General features: G+C 36.0%; 1 protein-coding gene across 1 annotated transcript in view; it reads right to left on the bottom strand.

Annotated features, from left to right (window-relative positions):
* LOC149802654 (sodium- and chloride-dependent betaine transporter-like) overlaps positions 1-24612 on the bottom strand; it is a 40135-nt gene that overhangs the window by 3256 nt on the left and 12267 nt on the right. The window contains exons 2-10 of the mRNA XM_089953807.1: positions 19186-19338; positions 9676-9754; positions 7344-7471; positions 5979-6091; positions 4808-4899; positions 3459-3513; positions 2366-2465; positions 1655-1755; positions 704-874 (exon numbers count right to left, since the gene is read on the bottom strand). Coding sequence (XP_089809933.1) covers positions 704-874; positions 1655-1755; positions 2366-2465; positions 3459-3513; positions 4808-4899; positions 5979-6091; positions 7344-7471; positions 9676-9754; positions 19186-19338 — 992 coding nt within the window. The remainder of the gene's footprint in view (positions 1-703; positions 875-1654; positions 1756-2365; positions 2466-3458; positions 3514-4807; positions 4900-5978; positions 6092-7343; positions 7472-9675; positions 9755-19185; positions 19339-24612) is intronic.

Here is a 24612-nt window from a genome sequence, read left to right as displayed (position 1 = left end):
AAAGAAACAGACATTACTGAATACAAAATCAAATAACAAAGTCATAGATTACACATACAAACGTATTTGTTTTTTTAAAGCAATCGATAAATATAAGAATAGGAAAGATATGTTGTTATTTATATTTGATTTATCCTGTGTGCTTTACTTTTGTCCGCGATTGAGGCTAAAGATTTGGCTTATCTGATTTTTGTCAAGTTTTTGAAATATTTACTAAAATCAGAGCTTTTGCGTAGGAAATTATGTTGTCTTTTGTCAAGTGAAATTTAGTATATATGGTTTTTGCATGATAAGTTTTTTTCTTGTTGTGTTCAGATATAATTTGAGATGAATCATTTATTTAAATTTTTCATTGGAATTACAAAGTACTCATTGGTTTTTGGACTAAAACACTACCTTGGGATTATTATGAATACATTCAAAGACATTCTGGATTATATCATTGTGATACATCTAGACTATAAGTACATCAGTACATTCAAGACTACTGGTGCATCAATACATTCAAGATTATTGGAATTCGTTTGGAACATACAATACTTCGGACTTGTGATAGAGCATTTAACATTATGTGAGATTCAATTCAAGATACTGTGTCGCTAGAATTTGCAGTTATTTTGTTTAGTTTCGCTTCTTTCTGTTACATAGTTTAAGACCAAAAGTCGCAAGAACATACAAAATATTAGATAATATATTTACGTACCATGCTACAGGATCCAGATGTCGTACTGAATTGCCTTATCATAGAAATTATGAGAGGAATTATGGGAAAGAATGCCAAGAAGTTGCCAATGGCAATGGCATACGGTTTGTACTTGTATCCGTCCCCATAATCCTGCTCTCCATATGAAGTCATTCTCAGAATGAAACAAACCTGCAACAAAAAAAGTAATAGGAAAATGATAAAATAGTTACAATGCCGGGGCAAAATTGTAGGCCAATTTTCCTCTGACCTAAAATTTGCTTTATATTATATTATGAAATTTCAGACTTCTTCACACAAATATGGACAAATAATTAAAGGAGAGAAAAATATTGTTTAAAAAAAACACATCAAAGCAAATCAACAAAACAAAACACATTATTATTCAGATTTGCCATATACGACATTTTGCAAGTAACGGCGGCATTTGGGTCTTTGAAAGAAGTAATTTGCCATAATTTGCAATACCAGCAATTTGACGACATGGGGACGTGTTTCGTTAGCTGTGATTGCTTTATGAAAATGTCTGCCACACATCCTTTCTCAAACGTTAATCATCTCTTTATGGCGCTGTATCCTTTTTTTTCTTCCCCAAAACAAATTTAGACTTAAATTGTGTTGGTGATTGCCAGATATAACATCCTTTTCCTTATTTTGGCTAGTGATTATTAAAATTAAGGTATATGCACTGACAGATTAAAGATAAATTTTTATCAGATGAATGGCCAGTAAATTAGCGTATGGGGATAAAAAAGAACTAGTCTTGCATAATAGCAAGTTTGAGTTGAAATATTGATCTTTCAGTTGCAATAAACAGGTTCTTGTTTCAAGAAGTTGGTCCTTTCAATTACCATTTAGTTTAGTTATTCTGTGAAATGTACAAGAATAAGACCTTTTCCGCATGTGGGCATGAGCGTGCGCGTGCGGGCGATCGGGTGTGTGTAAACTTACCGTAACAGTAATCTGCGTTAGGATGCAAATCATGGTCCTCAGAAAGACGGTTCTATCTTTAACAGTCATTAATTTGATGTCATTGCTGAGTCTGTTAAAGCCTATGGTACAAGAGAATGCAGTTATATAAAAAAAAACAGTTGTGATATACGTACCGATGTTATCAGTATTTTTCACTGCTGTCCTACTAGATTCGACCAAAATGCAGGTAGAATCCGAAGCGTAAACTGCTGAAGTATACCATGTATATCAATGGTATAATGGGGTGGATATAATAATAATAATAATAATAATAATAATAATGCAATTTTTTAATCCTTATATTCACATTATTTTCAAAGAGAATCGATAGATTATTTAAAAGGTAGCAATTTCCACTGAAAATGGCACAGTATTGTGAACGTGTTGAACTGGTTGTTAGATGAAACTGACTTAACATTATCTTTCCGTAACAATAAATTATTTTCTGTTAAGGTAAAGGTGCACATTAATATGGAGTCTGCCTATCATTAATATCTATTAACTGGATAATCCAGACGACATATATTTAACAGAGAAATTAAAATATTCAAACACATTATGAGGTCTTACAAGCAACCACTGTTGCAAAGTTGAAACATTAAGTGTACAACGGACATCAGTTCTTATCTAACTTCCAAATTCAACTACAATTAGATTTATTTATTTTATATATAAGTTATGCATTTGTACCATAGATCCATCCGAGAACGATAACCTCAACAGTTGATCCGAATAGTAAGCCGATAAAAGAACTGTACCAGTCAAACAGTTGGAAAAGGTATATACCACCCTGAAAGCATATGCACATAGATAATAAACCAGTCTATTCGTCTCCGTCCTCTTGTGTTGAGGCTGTTTAAAATATCAACATGCACATTCAAAATAATATCAGTCTAAGAACATTGGTATAATTTATTATCTTAAGTTCCAAAGTGGTGACATAATTCTATCTTTCAATATAGGCGTGCATTTTGTATTTGTGAAACGTAATGGCAGAATGGATCCGATTCGTAAAATAAACCCTCGTAAAATGGACCCGCTTTAATTTCGTAATGTAAGGAATTCTCAGGATATTTTGACGTACTAATGTTTAGTATTTTGAGAGAGGAATAATTCTGTGTATTAGGTATCTGGGTGTTGTTTCGTTGTATATGGCATCAAATACTGGTCTGGGGCTTAGAAAAGCACCCTGTTGAATCATGCATATGTGAAGCAAGGAAAACCACGGAAGTGTGAAATTAGACACTCCTGAATTTGTGGTTGTTGATTAGAGGAAATTTGTTTGTGGTATTTGCGGATTTATGAATACTTAGTTGCCATGAAAGTTGACTTGGGGTCCTTTGAAATCATGTGTTGTTTGATTCGTTGGTAGTGAGACCACTCCCGCGTAACAGTATTTTCTGAGTATTTTAACAAAACAACAAAAAAATGGTTCAAATGCTTGGCCCCTTTGATTTCTTATTTTTGTATGATTACTTGCTAAGATGAAGTGTATAAGTCTTAATAGAAATTTGAAATAAGTAAAATTCGTCGTTAAAATGTTAACTTGTACTTTTCAAAACCCTAAAATTGCCCATGCTCATTGGAGCACTTTTCAGTTTCGGAGGTGCATAGCTTTTGCATGTTGTCGAGCTCTTCAATTTCGAAGGTAAGTCAATATTGCATAGTCCGCAATTCCATAAGGCCTAAATGGTAGTGGTCAGTTTTGCAAACGGAACTTAATGAAGTTTGATGTTTAATAAGCAAAGTTTGTTTACAAACGGTAAAATGTATAATGTGGGACATTCTTGAAATCACCCAGCATTAGGTGAATGTTAACATCATCAAATATAAAGTGCCTGGAACAGACAAATTGATTTTTGACAGGAGCAGTTACCTTGTTCTTGTGTGTGTGTGTGTGTGTGTGTGTGTGTGTGTGTGTGTGTGTGTGTGTGTGTGTGATTTGGACTTTTTTTAACGTAGTTTTAACAATTTTTCAGTCAGATCGCTACGATATCTGCAGTGTGGCAGTTTATAGTGATGTCTAGCACTGGGGCATCATGCCGCAGACATGTAGCATGATGTCCCACCCAGTCACATTATCCTGACACCAGGCTGACCAGTCCTAACACTAGCCTCGTAATGATGAGCGCCTTTGTAAGTCTTTGGTATGATTCGTCTCGGGATCTAACCCACCACCTCCCGCATCCGAGGCGGACGCTCTAACCACTAGGCCACCGGAGCGGTCCTTGTTCTTGCACAGCGGCCGGATTGTCTAATGAAAGCATTACAAACCTGATACGAGAGCGTTTTCTGAGGGAGATACGTACATTACCATAAGTGGCTACAGTAGAATTACTGATAATAAGATGCCGCCATGTTGAAAGACACATTTGACTAAAATAAACCTTTTCCTCTAATACTGCTTATATAAAACTGTATAAAGCTCCAGAGACATTATCGTAGCAGCTATCATTCACAGCTGGTTTTCTTGCCTGAGCTGCTTTACAGATTGATTAATTTTTTTAAACCAAATAAGATTGAAAGCTAATATAGAAAACCCCGAAATATTCCGATTACCTGTGACGTAGGAATGTGAGACTGAAATCGGAAGTCCAGTACATGAGAGAGAGAGAGAGAGAGAGAATCACATAATCCTCACGTCGTCTTCGAATAGTATAAGGAAAATAAAAACAAAAAAGCTTATCACTATTAACAATTTTGTCCAATTTTGTGATTTTTATGAGTATTTGAAGTGAATGACTTTGCTTTTTCCAGGTAAGAACCAGTAATAATTAAAAATAATTACAAAAAAAGGCATAATGAAACTTTCAAAAACCTTAAACAGAATCAGAACATATTTTAAAAATGTTTAATTCTTTTCTGTTCCTTTGCTTGTTATGACGTAGGAAAAGAATTCTAAATTCGTTTCTTCTGAAGTTTTCATTTTGTTCGGCTTGACTTTATGCTATCGTCATTGAAACCGCAGATAGTATTATCCTTATGTTTAAATGGCATTTAGTGGTTTCTATGCCGGCATTGTAAAATGAATGTTTTCTTTCTATTATATAATTAAAATAACAAGTCATTATGAGGTTTGGTCTATACATAACCACATAAACACGGATTGGCTATTATGATGTGTCCTTTGACAAGAAACTTTTCTTCCCAATGAAGTTATCACTGAGTAAGAAGTGGGGAAAGCTGTCTATCAATGCACCGACCACAGTCTCTGCCATACCGAACTGGAACAAGAACATCAATTGTCTTTAAAACAATTACCATGACGACAATAATCATGGAGCAGGATACGCTTATGATACAAATCTTCAAATTACTGTCGTACCCATCTAAGGACATTGCTTCTTCGAAATTGGGATGTAGGATCTGTCAGAGAATATTTAAATTGCACTATTTTCTATCAAGGAAGTTACAATGTGTTTTCTTTAAACAAGTGGATTTATTTAAAGTGGAAATAAACAACAAGATTATCAACCCTATTGTGATGTTGTACTGTACTAATTCATATGGATGCAAGCCCGTAGGAATTAACATAATCAGTCATGGGAGATAGCTCCTAAGATATGTTTTTTCCTAGCTTTAAGTTGTATCTTTGAGACTTGTCAAATGTACTCCTTCAGCATAATTATGTATTCTCTGACAGGGATATACAGATTCTACATTTCATGATTGTAAGAAAGCATTTTTAGTATCAAATGTATTCTTATCACATGTAACAATGCTAAACATGTACATTTACAAATATAATACACGATAGATTCGTACGAGATGGCAAGACCTTGATTCAACAGGTGTTTTGCTAATCATCTGATTGTAAGGCATACCTTAGGTCAAATGTCAAATACTTGAACATCGCCCCTCACCCCAAATTGTCAAAAAAACCATGTTATTTGTCATCTGAAACTAGCTTTACTGAATTTTTAAAACAACTCATTTGAAAAATACAAATTATTACTTCCATGCAGCTTTAATACTATTGCAAAAACTCACAAAGGCGGGATTTACCAAGGCTGAAATTGCTGCTATTGTTGAATAAACCTACGGTATTTGAACATATAAAAGCTGAAAACTGTATGCCTCTGACAATGAGGCAGTTAAAGGACTCAGAAACTAGAAGAATATTGGTTAAAGTCGATGCAAACATACTTTAAAGCGGGCCTAAAGTGTCAGATAATTGGGATTTGGCAACTCAGCTGAAAATATCAGTTGGATTTGATCTTGATTTCCATATCAGCAAAATATCAAAGGGACTTGAAGAGATAAGGTTAAAATAAGTTAGACTTCTATTACACAGTCTACATACCATAGAATCCAGAAATACCGTGATGAGCATGAAGAAGAACAGCACTCCCCAGAGCTGAGGCAGCGGCATACGACTGACGGCTTCTGGATACACCACAAACACAAGTCCGGGGCCTGAAAAAGTTAAACGGTACTTGTAGCAGTAAGATTTAATAACACGTCAGCACAGTAATGGCCCTATGATGCAGATTAAAAGTAAGATTTGTTACTTTAACCGAATTGGTAGCTCCAATTATTTTCTCCATTTTTGAAACGTCTACATACTTGGACGTATTGCCAATGAAGAAGACACTGATTCTGTTGAACTTAAGGATCTGTTGACGACATTTTATTTGCAAAAATGAAATATTGTTTTGGGAATTTGGGATATCCAGGGTGGTGATTTTGAAATAGAGAATTTTACAATATTTGCAACACAGAATTTGCATGCTTCTTGGCGAGGACGAATTAGTTTGTCATAAGGTTGAATGAATTTGGTTTATATGCGTGCACTGGTTGGCATTTGGGCCTATTCAATGCGGGATTATATGGATTAGAAGACAGCTTGTTAGAATAATTAAAACGCCAGTTTTGCTTGTCTAAGATAAAGTGGTGTTTAATTTGCGCCAAAACAAAAGCATTTTAGGGGAGATTGTGAATGCTTCCAGATAAAGTCCAAGTCCCTGATTTTGTGTATCAGATCAAGCAACTGCGGACACGATTTAGAAGCTGATCCGTACATATCTGAGCTATGATTAAGTTTATATTTTGTATAAAGTGGTAGTAAGACCTTCGGGTCTACTCTCCAATCTGCCTTTGCTATGAATCGTATTAAATTCAGGAATTTTCTATGTTGAATAGGCTATTCATATTTCTCTCGCATCTGAAAACATCGAAGGTCTGAGAGTAGTTTTTTGGACAGAACATATCAGAAGAGGCAGCCATTTACCATTCGTTTGATGGTTTTGTGAAATACAGGTGCGTGTGTGTGTGTGTGTGTGTGTGTGTGATTTAAAGTTTAACGTACATTTAACAATTTTTTCAGTCATATCACTACGACGTCTGCAGTGTGGCAGTTTATTGTGAAGTCTAGCACTGGAGCATCATGCCGCAGACATGTAGCTCATCTCCCACCCAATCACATTATCCTGACACCAGGCCGAGGTGGATCATTTAGGTCTCTGAGAAGAAAGATCAGAAGGAGGAGGAATAGAAGGAGTACGATAACAGCTGACCCGTTCTGGTGCGGATTTGATTCGTACCCGCGACATCTAGAATGGGAGTCCAAAACTCTACCCATGAGCTACTGCAAATTCACGAAGAAGGGGGAGGTGCAAAAAGATTATACCCCCCCCCACACACACACACAAGATCAACAAAAACTGACCTGGTGCTCCTGCCACAGTCAGTAGAGGAAGGTTGGCCTCTTTTGCCATGAATCCTATCATAGCAAATGCTACCAAACCACCATATAAGGATGTAAATCCAGCCATAAAAATGACGATGAAGGTTGCACTGGAAATAAAATAGATTCAAATAAAATTACACTTAAAATTTATCTACAGTGATAGCAGCGATAGGTTAAACTCCATGATCATTACACCTGCTACACCAAAGTAACTTTGAAAATTATACTCTCTAATGACAACAATATCAGTAATAACAAAATCATCTCCAATATTATCCAACATCATGTTGCTCATCACGGTACACTTCTCCACTACACTATATGCTTTTACAAAATGTCACCGGTACTACATGCAAGATTAATACTAAGACAAATCCCAATCTGGAAAATTCTGTGTTATGAGTGAAGCAAGCGTATTAAAAACCTTGCACATACACGGGTCCTTAGATTATATAAAAAATTAGATACATGGTCTTAATTTCTAAATGGCATTCGCGTTTGCGGTGAGAATTTCAGTAACAGATGTGTCTGTTTACTGTAGAGACAACAGCGGCGGATCCATGAAGACCTGGAGATCCCACCTCCCCGTCAAAATGAGCGCAAAACAACCGGGACATCTTAGAGATTAAGATTCCTTTACAACTCGATTGATAATAGTATGCGTGGATACGTGTAATATTTCAGGAGCTTCAACACTGGATTATTTCCGATGTGTTCCAAAAATCTGGTGTCGTCTGCAAGTTGGACATGGGAAACTCGGATATATTCGTTGCAAAGTCTGTCATATTCGAAGGCACGTTCGGGATGTATCCATACTCTGTAATTTGATGCTGGATATACGTATGAAATACACTTGTGCGATATTTGACTGTATAATTTGAAACTGGGCAAGCGGGAATGACAGTAAAATTAGGCTTACATACGTAAGTAACAGGGTCGCTATGTGGTCAAAAAAGATGTTACTGTGAGGTAGAGCCGGTATCACGAAAACATTTGTACTGCAGTATACCGCTGTACTTCTGAACATCGTACCCCGGTATACTGCCATTATATGGGGCAAACAATTTAAAGTTATGAGACCTGACGCTTTTTCTTTTAAAATATCTTGCTCTGATATAGCCATTATATTATTTGAAAACATATAAATATCTTGAGACAAAAGAAAAAGAAAATATCTCAACTCAAAAGAAATCGCTTCCCCTCCCCCGAAAAATTAAATGGTGAGTACCTTACAGTCGATGAATTTTATATGTGTATGTTAATTATTGTATACGTTGTAATCGAATATCTAACTAAACTAGGATGTATAATAATTCGATACAGCAGACCCCCAGTGAAAAACATTCTGCTGACAATAAAGAGATTGTAAATAAAATTGTAGGGTCCCAACAATTTATTAACATAATAGGCAGGGAAAACTTTGAGTAGGATGACAATACCTGGGCAAGATATTTATCATAGAGAGCCAGCCTACACCCAGTGAAAGACATCGTGCTGGCAATAATGAGCTTGTTGATAAAAATAGAAATGTTTATATTAAAGCTTACTGTTTACAAGCTGCCATACTAATTTAATAGGCAGGGAAACTTTGAGTGGGATGCCAACACCAGAGCAAGACATTTATCAAAGATGGCTAGCAAAATATCTTATGAACTTGACAATTTATGAAAATTTCAACAGAAAGCTCCTTTTTCTCCTGAAAATCTTAAGATGATTAATAGTCTTAGAGAGGAATGCATGTACTGAACACATTAACATACGCTAGTTAATAATTAAAATGGCGTTGTTTTTGTTGTTTATTTGCTGTTCTTGTTTTGTTTGTTTTAATCTTAAAAAAAATGTCTAAAAGTTGGAATGGCCTGCATATCTTTCACAACATCCCGTTTGGCCACCATTTAGGAATATTTGTAATATTCAAAATTTGTGACAAATACAACTGTCTTTAAAAACATTAGCTGGAATTGTTTTGTCACAAAATATTAAAACATGCTGATCAGGTCATTTAATTCATAACAAGATTACTCGGGAATTTCGGTAAATTCTTTACTGACGGAAAAACAAAACTACCGGTGAAGTGAAAAAGTACTCTGGTACATACGACGAAAAATATACACCAGTCAAACGGTATAGCGGTAATACCGTGCACATCTACTTTGAGGTTATTCGAGAAAGTACTCTCCGGCCATCTTGGATTGAGTCGCTATGGGCTCTAATGTGTTTTTAATGATAAAAACGTCCATAGGTTTGCCCTTGTGGGTCGATATGGAAACTAAATACACTTAATCACAATCCAACACACATCCTTACTAACCTGGTGATATAAAGCCAGGATGGAATCGGTTGATTTGGCATTGCGATACCAAATGACTTTGAAAGTTCAAGTTGGCGGCCTTCATGTTAAAGTTAAGGGGTTATTTTATAAATTTAACATGGTTGAGTCAATATAGATATCTCATCACGTCTGCCGAAAATTACTTTATTATCCACGATCTATACCACAATTATGTTAATTTCATATTTAAGTTTGTACATGGGCACTTCTTTTTATAAATAAGCGAGCCCCTTTCCGAAAGAAATGAAGAAATGCAAATATGCCCAGCCCCCAAAAATTAGAAATCAAGGCTGGATCTTGAGCCCAAATCTAAACAAAACAACATATTTATAGCTTACTACAATACAAAGAACAGGTCAATCATGAAAAACGGTCAAGCACACAAAATAAAATTAAAAAAGACACCACAGTAACAAAATACTTTGGAGGAATATTTTGGTTTTTAGTAGCAATTTGTTCAAACGACAGTAGCCTATGAAACATTATTCTTGAAAGAAAATAAAGCTGTGTCTTCTATTGCAATAAGAGATGAAAGTATTTAAATATTCACCAGAAAAATTAAATACACTGTTAACTATTATAACCGTATAGTAATGTGTTTATTGTATCCATTAAATAACGTTTTTCATCATAGAGCGATGGTTAGTGCAAGTGGCATTGTCTCTCACCTTTAGATGTAAGAGATAGGTAATGTGGACTTAAAATTCTTTTATCAGAATTATCATGCTCATTGGTTGTTTTAATACCTGTTTCAGGGGCCCCGAGTGTCCGAGTGGTCTAAATCGCTCTCCGATCACTGCCATCTCACCTCTGCGTGGGTTCGAGTCTAGGATTCGGCCCATGTGGGTATGTGAGAAAGCTTGCCAGTAGCTTCTCGTGGGTCGGTGGTTCTTCCCGGGATTTTCCCGGGTTCTTCCTCCACCATTAATACTGGCCGCTATGCATAGCCTATCGTGTGCTGAAAAATGGCGTTAAACCCAACAACAACAACAACATAATGCCTGTTTCATTATTCCAAACTTTATAGTTTTCATTCGTTTGCTTTTCAACAGATGCAATAATCGTTAGGTACACTAGTACTCGTTTTACTTTTACTCTATTTAATTTAATTATTTACCTAATTGTTTTGACTGATATTACATTAACTAAGAATCAGTTGCGAGATCAGAATATCAAAATCGTAAAGTGACTATAGGAGATCTGAATAAACAATAGTATGACTTATTATATGCTTATATTAGAATGACTTATTCTTTGTCTATAATAGCTTGCATATTTAAAAAAATATTGCACATCCTCTTCAAAAGAATGGTGTAAATAAATATGAGAACGGAATTTAATGATGCATGGTAAATGATGACAGTCTTGTTCTAATGGTCTTATTTATTCAATGTTCACCTGTTCACAACGATGATTATAAATTGTGATTGGCAGATTTCCTTTATCGTTCAGAACGTTTATTGATATTGAAATCCCAGGCCACACGCACGCGACGTATGTTATGTGCCAATTTCTATAAAGAGTAGTTATAAAACATGTTGGTGTACAAACAAATGCATGAGAAAACCAATGGGAGGGTCCATTATTATCGTATGATGTAAAACACGTAATCATGTTGGTGTACAAACAGATGCATGACAAAACCAGTGGAAGGGTCCATTATTATCGCATGATGCAAACCAAAAAAAACAGTACATTGTGAAGATCAATTATTGTAACGTGTTACACGCACAAACATACATATATATATATATATATATATATATATATATATATATATATATATATATATATATATATATATATATATATATATAACACGTAATTGTCATAAAAATCAACACAAACGTTGAAAATTCTGTGCAACTAGTTTCGCATTTAATGTGTGCTTCTTCAGGCACGAAATGTTTTAAAAGTAACGGATGACGTCTTTTATTTTAAAACAACAATTACGTCATTGCGTAACGTCATAAATGATATGCATCATCATAACAATTATATATGACAGGATCTAAAAGATACATGAGTCTCTAATGAAACTTGAATTAGTAAAACAATAAAATAAACTAGAGACAAACAGTCATACATAAAATTATATTGTTATAAAGGATATACAATATATCGGTTTAAATTATATAATTTTATATAGTGCATTAGCATTAAGTCCATTAGGATACAGAGTATCTAACTTATGAATCCAATAAGTTTCTTTTATGAGTCTATTCATGTCACCATGCACAATATATATTGGCATGAAAGAAAAATCAAGTAGAGAGTGATTATTGGTGTTAAAGTGTGTTGAAACATTAGAGAAAAACTGAGGATCTCCTTAATTCTTTATACAAAAGCGATGATTATTCATTCTCTTAGAAACTTGTTGTAGTGTTTGTCCAACATATTGCATGCTACATTTTTTACAGGTTATTAAATAAATCTCATCAGTTGATAGGCAGTTAGTGTTATCGTGTAGAGAAAATACCTCTTTTGTATTAGCACTACTGAAAGAAGTACTTTCTCTTATGTTTGCACATTGAGAGCACCGGTGTCTGTTACATTTAGATGACGAAAAGTGTATTTTTTTATTTTCTGTCTGTTTAGTTCTGATTAAAAAATCTTGCAAATTCTTGGGTCTTCTATAAGCGAGAATTGGTTTAATTTTGAAAAGTGATTTGACGCTAGTTTTATTGGATAAATTTAGGAGACTATAATATTTATTAATTATACGACCTATATTAGGTAATGAAGGATTATATTGTATTGTGAAAGGAATTACATCTCTCTCTATTTTACAATCTGCTGTGTTTAAAGCCTCATGTTGAGTAAGATTACGGGCTTTGTTCAGTGCAGAATCAATTATGTATGTAGGATAATTTCTATTTTGGAAATAAGTTCGTAATTTATCATTTATAACAATATCATTATATGTATGACTGTTTGTCTCCAGTTTATTTTATTATTTTATATAACACGTAGGTACACATATATGTATGTACATGAACGCAGATACATACATCTACAAATTTGCACATCTAGTCGGTTTATTATGATTAATGCAGTACACAGATGGTAAGAATTTACATCTTTTTCTAGAGAATAAAGGACAGCCAAATAAATAATGAAATTCATCAACGATGTCATCCTATCGCGTACAGTGCATTTTCTGTCTTGTCTTTGTAGGTTTTTTCAATGCCCTGACTCAACTGGAAGTTTGTGGTTGCTAATTTTAAATTCTAGCAAAGGTAAATAAATATATTTTAGAGATATCAAATACTTCTTAGTGTTTAAATTTTGCTTGAATATTTGTTAAGTCGTACATTTCAACGTGGCTTCTAATTTGCACTCCATTCCTGTATAAATAAGTGATTTAACAATTGCCCAACGCCTGCTTTCAGAGCTTGAGGAGTACGTATTGATGCTTGGTATAGTAGATCCATTCTCCAACTAAAATCAATGTTTCTAATATGCTCAAGCCATGGAATGGATATCACTCAACATTATATTGTACAACTTTCTGGAAATTTTGTAATATTTTTTATTTATTACTGAGATTCAAAGCCAATCACGCGACATTTAATACGAATGTCAATTGGTTTCCTAGCAAATTCTGAAAACAGGAAAGCAACTGGCGTACTCTTTCTGAGTTTGTGATATAATTTAGGAATTAGGTGTGAACATTTTCAATAATCCGTGTATCTTTAAACCCCAAACTTCACATCCGTAAGGCAAAATAGGTAGAACTTAGTGGTGGAACATTTGTAACGGTAAATCTAATGGAATGTGCGAGTTGTTTATTCTTTTGTTTAGAAGATGCATGGCTCAGTTTGCTTGTTGAAGATTGTTTAATAGCTTTTAATAATCTCCGATTTGGGGGTAAAATAATACCTAGGTATTTAAATTCCTCATAAATATAGATGGTATTTTCGCCCAATGTAAACTTAAACTGATTGCAAATACGCGATTTAAAAATTAATTATCTTTTTTGTCTTTGTTAATTTGACATTGACTTTTCAGATTTGGTCTTCCCAAATAAACCATCCAAAGACATTGAGGGAAACTTGAAAAGAAACAACAGCAGGAAAGCATGCCGTCTGGTCCAAGTTCTAACAAGAACAAAACAACGGCGGGTTACCTCCTTACAGGACAAAGCCGAAAACTGCCTCACAGAAGAAAGAGATATTCTGGAACGATGGACAGAGTACTGCGCAGAACTTTACAACCACCGAGTCACAATAGATCCAGAGGTAGTAAACGTCCCTCCAGCAACTAACAATGACAACCGCCCTTTCATACGTGAAGAAGTAGAAGCCACAGTGAGATCTCTGAAAAAGAGGAAGTCAGCAGGAGTGGACAACATCCCAGCAGAACTGATTCAAGCTGGGGGGGGGGGGAGAGAAGCAATGACTAGCGCCATCACTAACATCTTCAACAAGATCTGGCAAACAGGATTATTGCCATCACAGAGAACCCCATCACTAATTATCACCCTCCCCAATGAAGTCTTATAAGCCATCCAAGCAAAGTCATGTTAAGGATACTGCTGACCAGACTAAAGCCACAGGCTAAAAAGATCTTTGCTGAGGAGCATGCATGGTTCAGAGCAGGGTGCATCACAACAGAGCAGATCTTCAACCTCAGGATACTGGGTGAGAAGTACATCCAACACCAGCAAGATCTGTACCACGTCTTCGTGGATTTCAAGAAGGCATTTGACAGGGTAGGGCATGCAGCCTTGTGGACGACCATGAGACTGTACAACATCAATACCAACTTCATCACAGTAATAGAGCAACTCTATGGCAAGGCTACCAGTGCAGTATACTTGAACGGCAGCATAGGGGACTGGTTCAGAACGACAGTCGCAGTCCGACATGTCTGTCTGCTCTCACCCACCATATTCAACATCGTTCTGGAGAGAATTATGGCCGACGCACTTGAAAAGCATGAAGGGATGGTCAGCATTGGAGGCAGAACAATCACCATATTACGTTTTGCCGACGATTTTGATGGACTATCAGGAAATGAGCAAGAATTAACTAGCGTAGTAGAGAGCCTCGACAAAACCTCTGCAGCCTACGGCATGGAAATCAGTGCAGAGAAGACCAAAATGATGACCAACAACACCAAGGGCATCAGCATGGACAACAGGGTCAAAGGTACGAAGCTAGCAACAGTCAACAGCTTCAAGTTTTTGGTGGCAACTGTAACAGATGAAGGATCGATGCCTCAAGTACTCTCCAGTATTGCACTGACAACAGAAGCGCTGACAAAACTGAAGCCCATCTGGAACGACAAAAACATCGCACTGAGTTCAAGGGTCAGACTGATGCACTCACTGGTGATCTCCATAATTCTCTACGCCTGCGAATCATGGACCGTAAAATCTGACTTAGAGTAATGGATACAGGCCGCAGAGATGAGATGTTTCCGAAAGATCCTCGGTGTCACATACAAAGACAATGTCACCAATGACGAAATACGGCAAAGGATAAAACAAGCCATTAAGCCTAACGATAACCTCCTGATCACAGTGAAAAAACGTAAACTGCAGTGGTATGGGCATGTCTCACTATCATCAGGACTTGCCAAGACAATCATACAAGGCAGTGTAATGGATATAATATCCTTTTTCACTGCAGGGACCGGTAGTGTAATGGTTGTAATGTCCTTTTTCATTGCAGGGATAGGTAGTGTAATGGATATAATGTCCTTTTTGATTGCATGGATATGCAGTGTAAAGGTTGTAATGTCCTTTGTCATTGTAGGGATCAGCAGGGATCAGTAGTGTAATGGATGTAATGTCCTTTTTCATTGCAGGGATCAGGACTTGCCAAGACAATCATACAAGGCAGTGTACAAGGAATTGGAACGAGAGGCAGGCAAAGAAAGAGGTGGGAAGATAACATTCGAGAGTGGACAGGCTTGACATTGAGCGACACAATGAGAAAGGCGGAAAATTGAGAGAAATGGAGGAAACTGGTTGATCGGTCTTGTGTGGTGCCCCAACAGTCTACCAGACTACGGGACTGATGATGATGATCATGAAAGAAATATTTAGCTTTCTTAGAAAGAGTCTGTATCAGTTTCAAATACAGTATCATCTGCATATAGTAAAATCAAATTTAAAGTACATTTCGGTGTCAGAACCTTCTGTTCCTAATGTATTCTAGTTCAATCATTTTCTTGTATGAAACACTCCAGATTGTTCAGAAACAGTGAAAATAATATCGGCGAAAGATTTCACCTGTCTTAACACTACAATGAACTTTATTTTTAAAAAACAGACAGACTGTTGTCCATTAAATCTGACACAGTATGTGATATTTTTATATAAATTGAGAATAATTCTTAAACAATCTTGCAATTTATATGGTTCGTCAGTAATTTTCTCTAAAGACCCGCCCTCCAAACCGAAATATAATCTTTGCTAAAATCAATGAAGTAGCAAAATAATTGTTTCCGTTTCTAATTCAAGATGTCTGATAATACATGTAAAGAAAATATATGGTATATTGTTGATACCTATCACGAAATCCAGCTTGGTTTTCTGCTAATAAGTTGTTTACGGTTGAGAAAAAGTTCAATCCTTCAGTTCAGAAAAGCGGCAAACAACTAACTAGAACAGCTAAGAATAGTAATCGGTCGGTAATTCTGGGGGTTTGATAGGATCTCTGCAATGCTTATACAATGGCCTTATGTCTTCAAGCCATGATTTTGGTATAAAACTATCTCAAGTATCAAGTTGAAAAAGGAGATTTACATCGGCATTAATAAATTTGATATGTTTTTAAAAATTCATTGAGTATATCATCATTCGTGCGGGTTTTATTATTGTTTTTATTTTTAAGATATTTAATAATTTCCTCCTCAGTTATCGGATAATTCAGTATATTATCATCGTTGTCAATGTCGATGTTACTGGGCATGTCTTCATCAATGTTCTCATTATAATCTTATCAAAAGGAAAATGGTGTAGCTACAAAGGTTTATTTTTAGATAGACTATTGTAGTTTTTACTGCGATCTTTAGAGCATAGGAAGCTTTTCTCGTCTGAATCGAGAACTATTTTCGATATACTTGAACAGACATTAATTGTGGTGTCTTTATCCCTCTCAGTTTTATCTGAAAGTGCAATCTGTATGTTTTTATGTAAACCGTGTACTTTTTCGGTATCACTGTTTTAATAAAGTCGCATTCATCCTACCTTCTATTCTTTATACCCACTACATTTTTAAGCGAGTCATTCTGATTCTTTGCAGTACCAGTGAATTTTACTGTAGTAGCCACAAGCGAATGACCATATAAATAGAGTCACGTTCGTCCACATTAAAGTTGTCAAAGTACTTAAGAGTTTGATACTGGGTTTGACAGGAATAGTCAATAATGGCAAGTACATGAAGGAGACTGCCAATATTGAAGACTTGTATATGTATCGGTAGGCGACGTTTTGGTTCATGAGTAAAATAGAATAGCCATATACGGGTATTTTTGAATTCCTACTATCATTGGTTTCCCCATACACCAACTGTCTTTTGATCCCTGCGAATTGAACAACTGTATATATTTTTGAAAGCGCCAACAACTGTTTCCAAGTAAAACTTGGGTAAAATGACCGTCAAATGAGCCATTCCTCCGTTTTACAGCCATATGTAATATATGACTCAGTAATGAAATTATTTTGTCATAGTGCACAAAATAAACTAAAACGGAGATATACGATGAATTTAAGTGAGGAGGATACAGTGATCATACGTTGAACAAAACTTTGGGAAACAACAACACATACGCGTATTCTATACTTTTTGTAGAATAATGCATATAAAATAACAACAACAATAATAATAATAATAATAATAACTAAATATATTCAGTATATGATATTTCTTCAGAAAACGATATTTAAATTGAGGTTACTTGTGTACATAAGCCAAATGTTACTTTTCATATGGGTGGTCGATATTGATAGATTTATTTAATACATATAGTATTAACCATGTTGCAAGTTTAGATTGGCATTTACTAATGTAAACTGTTCTTTCTCGCAACTGTTCTTCAAATAATTTAAATGGTTCATGTAGAGATGAATTATCAGCTCCTGTTTGGGTAAAAATAAATCACCACCACCACAATACCATCCACACAGCGTTCCACCCCAAACAAAAAAAGAAAAACAATTATACCATCATATATCAAGCAATACATTGTGCTTGAGCATGCATTTTGAGTCTTGTTCTTCTTTCAAGAACTTATTTTTATCGTCCTCTTGCTTTAACATTCATCTTGGCATTTTAAAATCATTGTGTGAGTTTACTATTATTTTTCTAAGTTCAACTCTACGTAGATTTTTCTCCATTTTAAAGTTACCTTTTTGGTGATTTGGCAACGGTCCACTCAATTGATCAAAGAGTATGGAAGAAGAAACCATTAGTTTGACAGGTCTAAATGTTTTAGATCGAATATTGCCTCTTGGTGGAATGGAAAATATGAGCAAGCAAGACTGTAGTTATGGAAGTGAAATTTTAGAGTTGTTTGGTTTCGAAATGAAATCTGGAAAATCTGATCAGTTAAGTCAGGAGAAGTAACACGACATACACAGCCATTAGAGCCTTATCATTACACACACACACACACACACACCATAAGGATTTCTTGACAAATAAGAAATGCAGGTTATTAACACCTAATTAACCATTTTGGTATGCAAGTTCTGGTGACATGAACTTGAATAGATGAGTATAATCAAACAGAAATGATCCACCTGTGAAATTGGATACGCTGTGATATACATTTTCTATTTTATAATATAACAGCAAACACAGACTATGATATACATTTTCTATTTTATACTATAACAGCAAACACAGACTGTGACATACATTTTCTATTTTATACCATAACAGCAAACACAGACTGTGACATACATTTTCTATTTTATACCATAACAGCAAACACAGACTGTGACATACATTTTCTATTTTATACTTAAGTTAGAACATGTCTTTATCTCTCAAAAAAAAAGAATGAAACCGTTTTAAAAATGATTCTAAAATAAATAGCAATATTTTCGAAGAGGAAATACTGGATAATTTGATAAAGACAAATTATGTAAGTCTTTCATGTTTACTCCTCTGAAATTGTGACCTAGCTTGTATAAATTTATAGGATCATAAAACAACACTTCGGCCTCGAGTGGTCGAGTGGTCTAAAGCGCTCTCCGTTACGGATCACTGCCATCTCACCTATGTCTGCGTGGGTTCGAGTCTAGGATTCGGCCAATGTGGGTAAGCGAGAAAGCTTGCCAGTAGCTTCTTGTGGGTCGGTGGTTCTTCCCAGGGTTTTCCCGGGTTCTTCCTCCACCATTAATACTGGCTACCATGTATAGCCTAAAATGGCGTTAAACACAACAACAACAACACAACACTTCAACATAAATTCGAAATCGTGTGTATATATGTGAGTCTGTGTGCGAGAGAGAGAACGTGTTACACTCACGCGTGCACAATGGTGTATTCCACCAGTTCCCGCAGGTTGACCAGGTTACAGGGCTCGAGAAAGATTGGTAGACAAAGTACAGTATCCAAGCCATAAGGATCCCATCATAAAATAGTACCACAAATGACATTGCAACCATTAGAATACCGAGCCCTTCAATGGAAAAGTACTTTACAATAATAATAATAATAATAATCACTGCAATGGAAAAGGACATTATAATAATAATAATAATAATGATAATAATAATCACTGCACTGGAAACGTACACGACCGATCCCTTAATGGGAACGGACATTACAACCATTACACTACCGATCCCTGCAATGAAAAAGGACATCATATCCATTACATAACCGATCCCTACAATGAAAAAGAACATTTACATCAATTACACTACCGATCCCTGCAATGAAAAAGGACATTTACATCCATTACACTACTGATCTCTACAATGAAAAAGGACATTACAACCATTACACTGCCGAACCCTGCAATAGAAAAGGACATTATATCCACTACACTACTGATCCCTACTGATCCCTACAATGAAAAAGGACATTACAACCTTTACACTGCATATCCCTGCAATCAAAAAGGACATTATATCTATTACACTACCGATCGCTGCAATGACAAAGGACACCACAACCATTACACCACCGAACCCTACAACAACAAAAACCATCACAATACATGTACCGCACCCTGAAATGAGAAAGGTCAGTACACCCGTTACACTACCGATCCCTGAAATGGGGAAAGGTTATTGCAACCATTACAATCTTCTTTCAAAATAATACATGTGATTTCTTCTTTTTTTTAACTAGCCAGTGTCTTGTCACAATTGCGAAACCGAAAAACTAGACGTGGTAGACATCGAATAAAATTAAAGGAAAACAAAAATACGTAAAAGATAATAACTCTTATTTTGTTCGTAAGTAGCAAATAATATGATTATGACATTTTTGCAACATCATAAGGGCTGTTCATATATTTTTGATTCTTGTTTAATTTTTGTTTGCGGGGGGGGGGTATTGTTCGACAAATCGAAATACGACGCCCCTGGAGTAGTATACAAACAGAAGTTTGAGGATCATCGTAATTTTAGAACATTCATGTTACCATTTTGTGTCTTGGTGCTAGAACACCCAAGCCCATTTCTATATTAGAACATTAATATTAATATCACATGCAAGGGGAATGAGAACAAAACCCAATATACTTTTATTATTATAAAAAATTAATATTAACATTCTATGCAAAGAGAAGGAGAACACAACCATCACACCTGTAGTATTAGAAAATTAATATTGCCATATAATATTGTATTACAAATACACCCGAGGATAATTGTCGTTTTCTTTCTAAAACTATCATTACAGTCTCGTGTACGGGTACGAGGATGTACCAAAGAAAGAACTCTTGTTTCAAAAGTAACAATGGAAACACAACGTACACACTAGTTGTTGTTAAAATACATCCAACACACTAAAATTCCTAAATGGCACCCTAATCTGTTAATTCAACATTTTTAATAGTAGGAACATGTCCGCATGTTGTGTTTTCCTTGTTTTTATTTAAAGTATAGTTGTTCCTGTGCAAAATACTCGTACCCCTACACAAGATGATAATACACATTTAGATAATTGTTCAAGGTGTGCTTGTTGTATTCATATATCCCTAAAAGAGAAATTTCAAATTTAGAAAATAGTGCATGTTATAATGGTTGTGTTCTCATGCCTCTTCTGATAATAAATATAGAAGAAACACAACAGAGATCTTAGGTTTTAATAGATGTTATTTCTAACTCCATAATATTACTACTTTTACCCAGTTAGTCACACGTGAGTGCATGCCCTTTGGGGCAATAAACACTAAAAAATAATCACGCCGAAACAAATCATCCAACCACATCCTCAGCGAGCCTCATATATTTGGTGTGGTACTTATTGGTTAATAATTTGGGACAAAGGTGATCTGTAGTTGTTTTCTATAATGATTGTTTACGAAGTCAAAATGCATAATTTACTGGTGTGCTTAAGTATGGGTCTCAAACAATGCTTACTGTACTGATGTTTTACGATTAAACAAATATTTGTGAACGTAAAACGGTACAAAATTAGTTTCTGGTAACAACGGCTACGCTGGTTACTATTGCGAATACCACCACACCGAGGCCAAACGGTGGTTTCCGTGGCCAGTCCACAAATAACATCTACAACGTTATATATACATGTATATTCCAATAGCAGCGCAGTTCTCTTGGTTATTTCATATCGTAGCTGTTGTTCCGCTTCGATTATATTATCGTGTCGATAACATTGAGGGTGAGGTATAACTGTTCGACATGCTGTTCTTGTCTAGGTGAAACACACGCGTGTACTTCTAACCAATTGCCTTCTTTTCTATCTATCTATCTATCTATAAATACGTTGATGCAGTCACACTTGACTCTTAAGCAACGGGTGGTACGTGGTCAAAGATAAAGTAAAGATGGAAGTGATAGGACAGTCAGAAGAGTAATGATATAAGTAAAAGTGTGTCAGTGTACGTTTTCGTCCCTTCATACTCAGACCAATCCGGCTACCGTAGCGGCAATGAGATATGGAACCTCAACCGGCATAGCCCTGAGAATCACTAGGGCTTACTTGTAGCTGACTAGTTCATTAGAATGTTGTTTTGGAAAGCTCCTGCTTGTGAGATACCAAGTCAGGAGCTTCTGCAATTATTGATGGTAATTTGTTCCAAGTCCCTATTGTACATGGGAAGAAGCTGAACTTGAAACAATTTGTCGATGCTGACTTTAATTGGAACTTTTTCCTGTGGTTTGCCCTAGTTTGGCTATATGCCAGGGTTAGGTATTTGTCCGCTAGTATGTCCACTAGGTTGTTCGCAGTCTTGTACATCATGGTTAGCTGGGCCTTGGTTCGCCTGGATTCGAGTGATTCCCACTGGAGATGGTTGAGCATTGCACTGACACTGCTAGTGTTACGATATTTATTTGTGGTAAACCTAGCCGCTCTCCTCTGAACCATCTCTATCTTATTTGTTAGATCTTTCCTATGTGGGGTCCACACAGTCGAGCAATACTCAAGGCTTGGTCGAACCAGAGTGAAATATGCCGCACTTTTTACTTCTTCATTGTTGATTTGAAGGTAGAGGCGCAGGAAACTAAGGTTACTGTTCCCTTTTTTCACTATCTTGTCTATGTGCCTTTTCCAAGAGAGGTCTCTAGACAATTCCACCCCGAGATATTTTTTACTGATACAATGACATACGATGATAGAATAGATCTGCCTGATGAATATTTAAGTCTCCTGCAAGTGTGCACTGTGGGGACCTACTACGACGTTCATATCGAAGCCTTTTAATTGTACCTATGCTTAGTGTCTTAAACGATCATTTTGTTTTTCGCTCAAGAATTGTTGCACGGACAAGTGCGTCATTGTTGAATGTCAGTCGAGATCTTTTCTGTGTTGAGTCAATGTTGATTTAGCATAATCAAGGGGAATGTAACCAGTTGGATTGTTCCTTGAACTCGTCGTTGTAGATACATTCCCTCGGTGTTTTCCTGCCTGCCAATTCATTATGTGAATGAGCGATTTAACGTGCTGATGCAATGATTCCAAGCTATTTGACTCTTAGCAAGATTATATCTCATTGTACACGAGGGTTGGTTAGCACGGTTTTCACTCAGAATTGCATCAACGAGTAATCACTATTATTGCTTGAATCACTGGTCAGTCGATCCAGCAACACGTCAGTAAGTTCTGCTAATGGAAGGCAATTTGCTTTTTACTTATTCGTTTACGAGATGCTATATGGCCAATCGCCTTTTTCAAAGCCATGAAGTTTCTATTGCCTCAAACGCAGCCATTATTGCAACCATAGGAGCCGTAGCAGATAACTACGCTGGAACGACCGCAGAGAATGGAAATATTCCACCGGTATTTTACATTTGGGTCGCCTCGTACTTGGAAAGGTTAATATTACTGAGGTGTTACTTTCTTTGGCAACATTAAGCTGATTAAGTTGTGTTTGGGTCAACCATAATGAGTAAGTTACAATAATCTGTGATTGAAAAAGCCTTAACGTAAGCCCGCAATCGTTTTGTATTGCGCTCCTTATTTTCGCCGCCTGTCTTCGGATAAGATCAACTTAAGATTCGTGATAAGACATTACAATTTTATTTGAAAACGTAACAAGTTCAATCACTTGTTTGACAAAACCTTACTAGTTTTCCACTGGTACGTCAATAATCCTCATTCGACCACCTAAACCTTCCAACAACAGAGAGAATCACAGCAATGCTTATGTAATTGTTCAGAACAGGCGGAGCAGTAACACACGCAAGAAAGTGTATATCTACTGCAGACTGCTTAGCAATCACCAAATGTCACAACGAAAGCAATAAATCGAAGTCTTTTGGGAGAAATCCACAGACCGGTGGATTCCACATGACCCTTCAGCTGCAGAAAAATCTTCAGACACTCCAAAATTGTCAAATATCTTGAAATACTATGAATGCACTATAGCGGTGACGGGTCTCCAGAATTATTGAACAATAACAAACGTGTTTCTGCAACAATTATAGTGATAATTAAATACGTCATTAATGTTAATTTCGATAACATAATCTCAGGTAATCATCACCGTATCAGGCAAATCCGATACAATATTTGTAGCAATGTCAATATTCCTCAAACATACTTAGGTTCCGTTTATATCAATGAAATATTGTACACTGCTAAACAACATCATAAGCTATTTTAGCAAATCCAACCTTGTCAACGCGATGGTAATTGCCTTTAAGGGCGATGTTTTACACAAGTTTTCCATCAATTTCCAATAAAGCTTCACACGGGAGAAATTACTATGACGATTCAGGTACTTCTAACTCTGTTCAGTCTTTAAGGGTTGCATCTTTAATCAGGTAGGAATGATAGTGAAAATCGTTTTTGATTTGATCTAACGTTAAAGTCTCGTCAAAATCTAATACGGAATCTGATACATCCTCAAATTTTGCCATTATTTATACATTATCGGTTTCGTCTAATACCTTTTTGTGAGACGGCTTTCCAGTGCAGGTTTCATCACTAGGTCCAGTTTTAATTCATAAACGTAGGCTGCTTCCCATTACTCCATTTGCAAGCACTAAATCAGCTAAACGTTTTCGGGCGGCTTCACTGCAAATGTTACTATGTATCTCGGGTATTATCGCTTTTGATGAAAGTGTAATCAACTTTGGATGTCGAATCACAAATTGTAGTAGACGACCTCGAATTGTCTGTTTCAACTTTGTGATGCTCTCAGCGACTGGCATTGCAACTTATTTGACTATCGGTGAATCGTTCGAAGACAAGATCGCAAGCACCTTTGGTGCGCTTTTAAACAGTCCCTGGACAACATTACAAAGGTCATTTC

The sequence above is a fragment of the Sinohyriopsis cumingii genome, chromosome 3 (genome assembly GCF_028554795.1).
Source record: "Sinohyriopsis cumingii isolate HCF-2022 chromosome 3, ASM2855479v2, whole genome shotgun sequence".
In the NCBI taxonomy this organism is placed as follows: domain Eukaryota; kingdom Metazoa; phylum Mollusca; class Bivalvia; order Unionida; family Unionidae; genus Sinohyriopsis; species Sinohyriopsis cumingii.
Note: the sequence above shows the minus strand (reverse complement) of the source record. Positions and strands in the feature narration are given on the sequence as shown.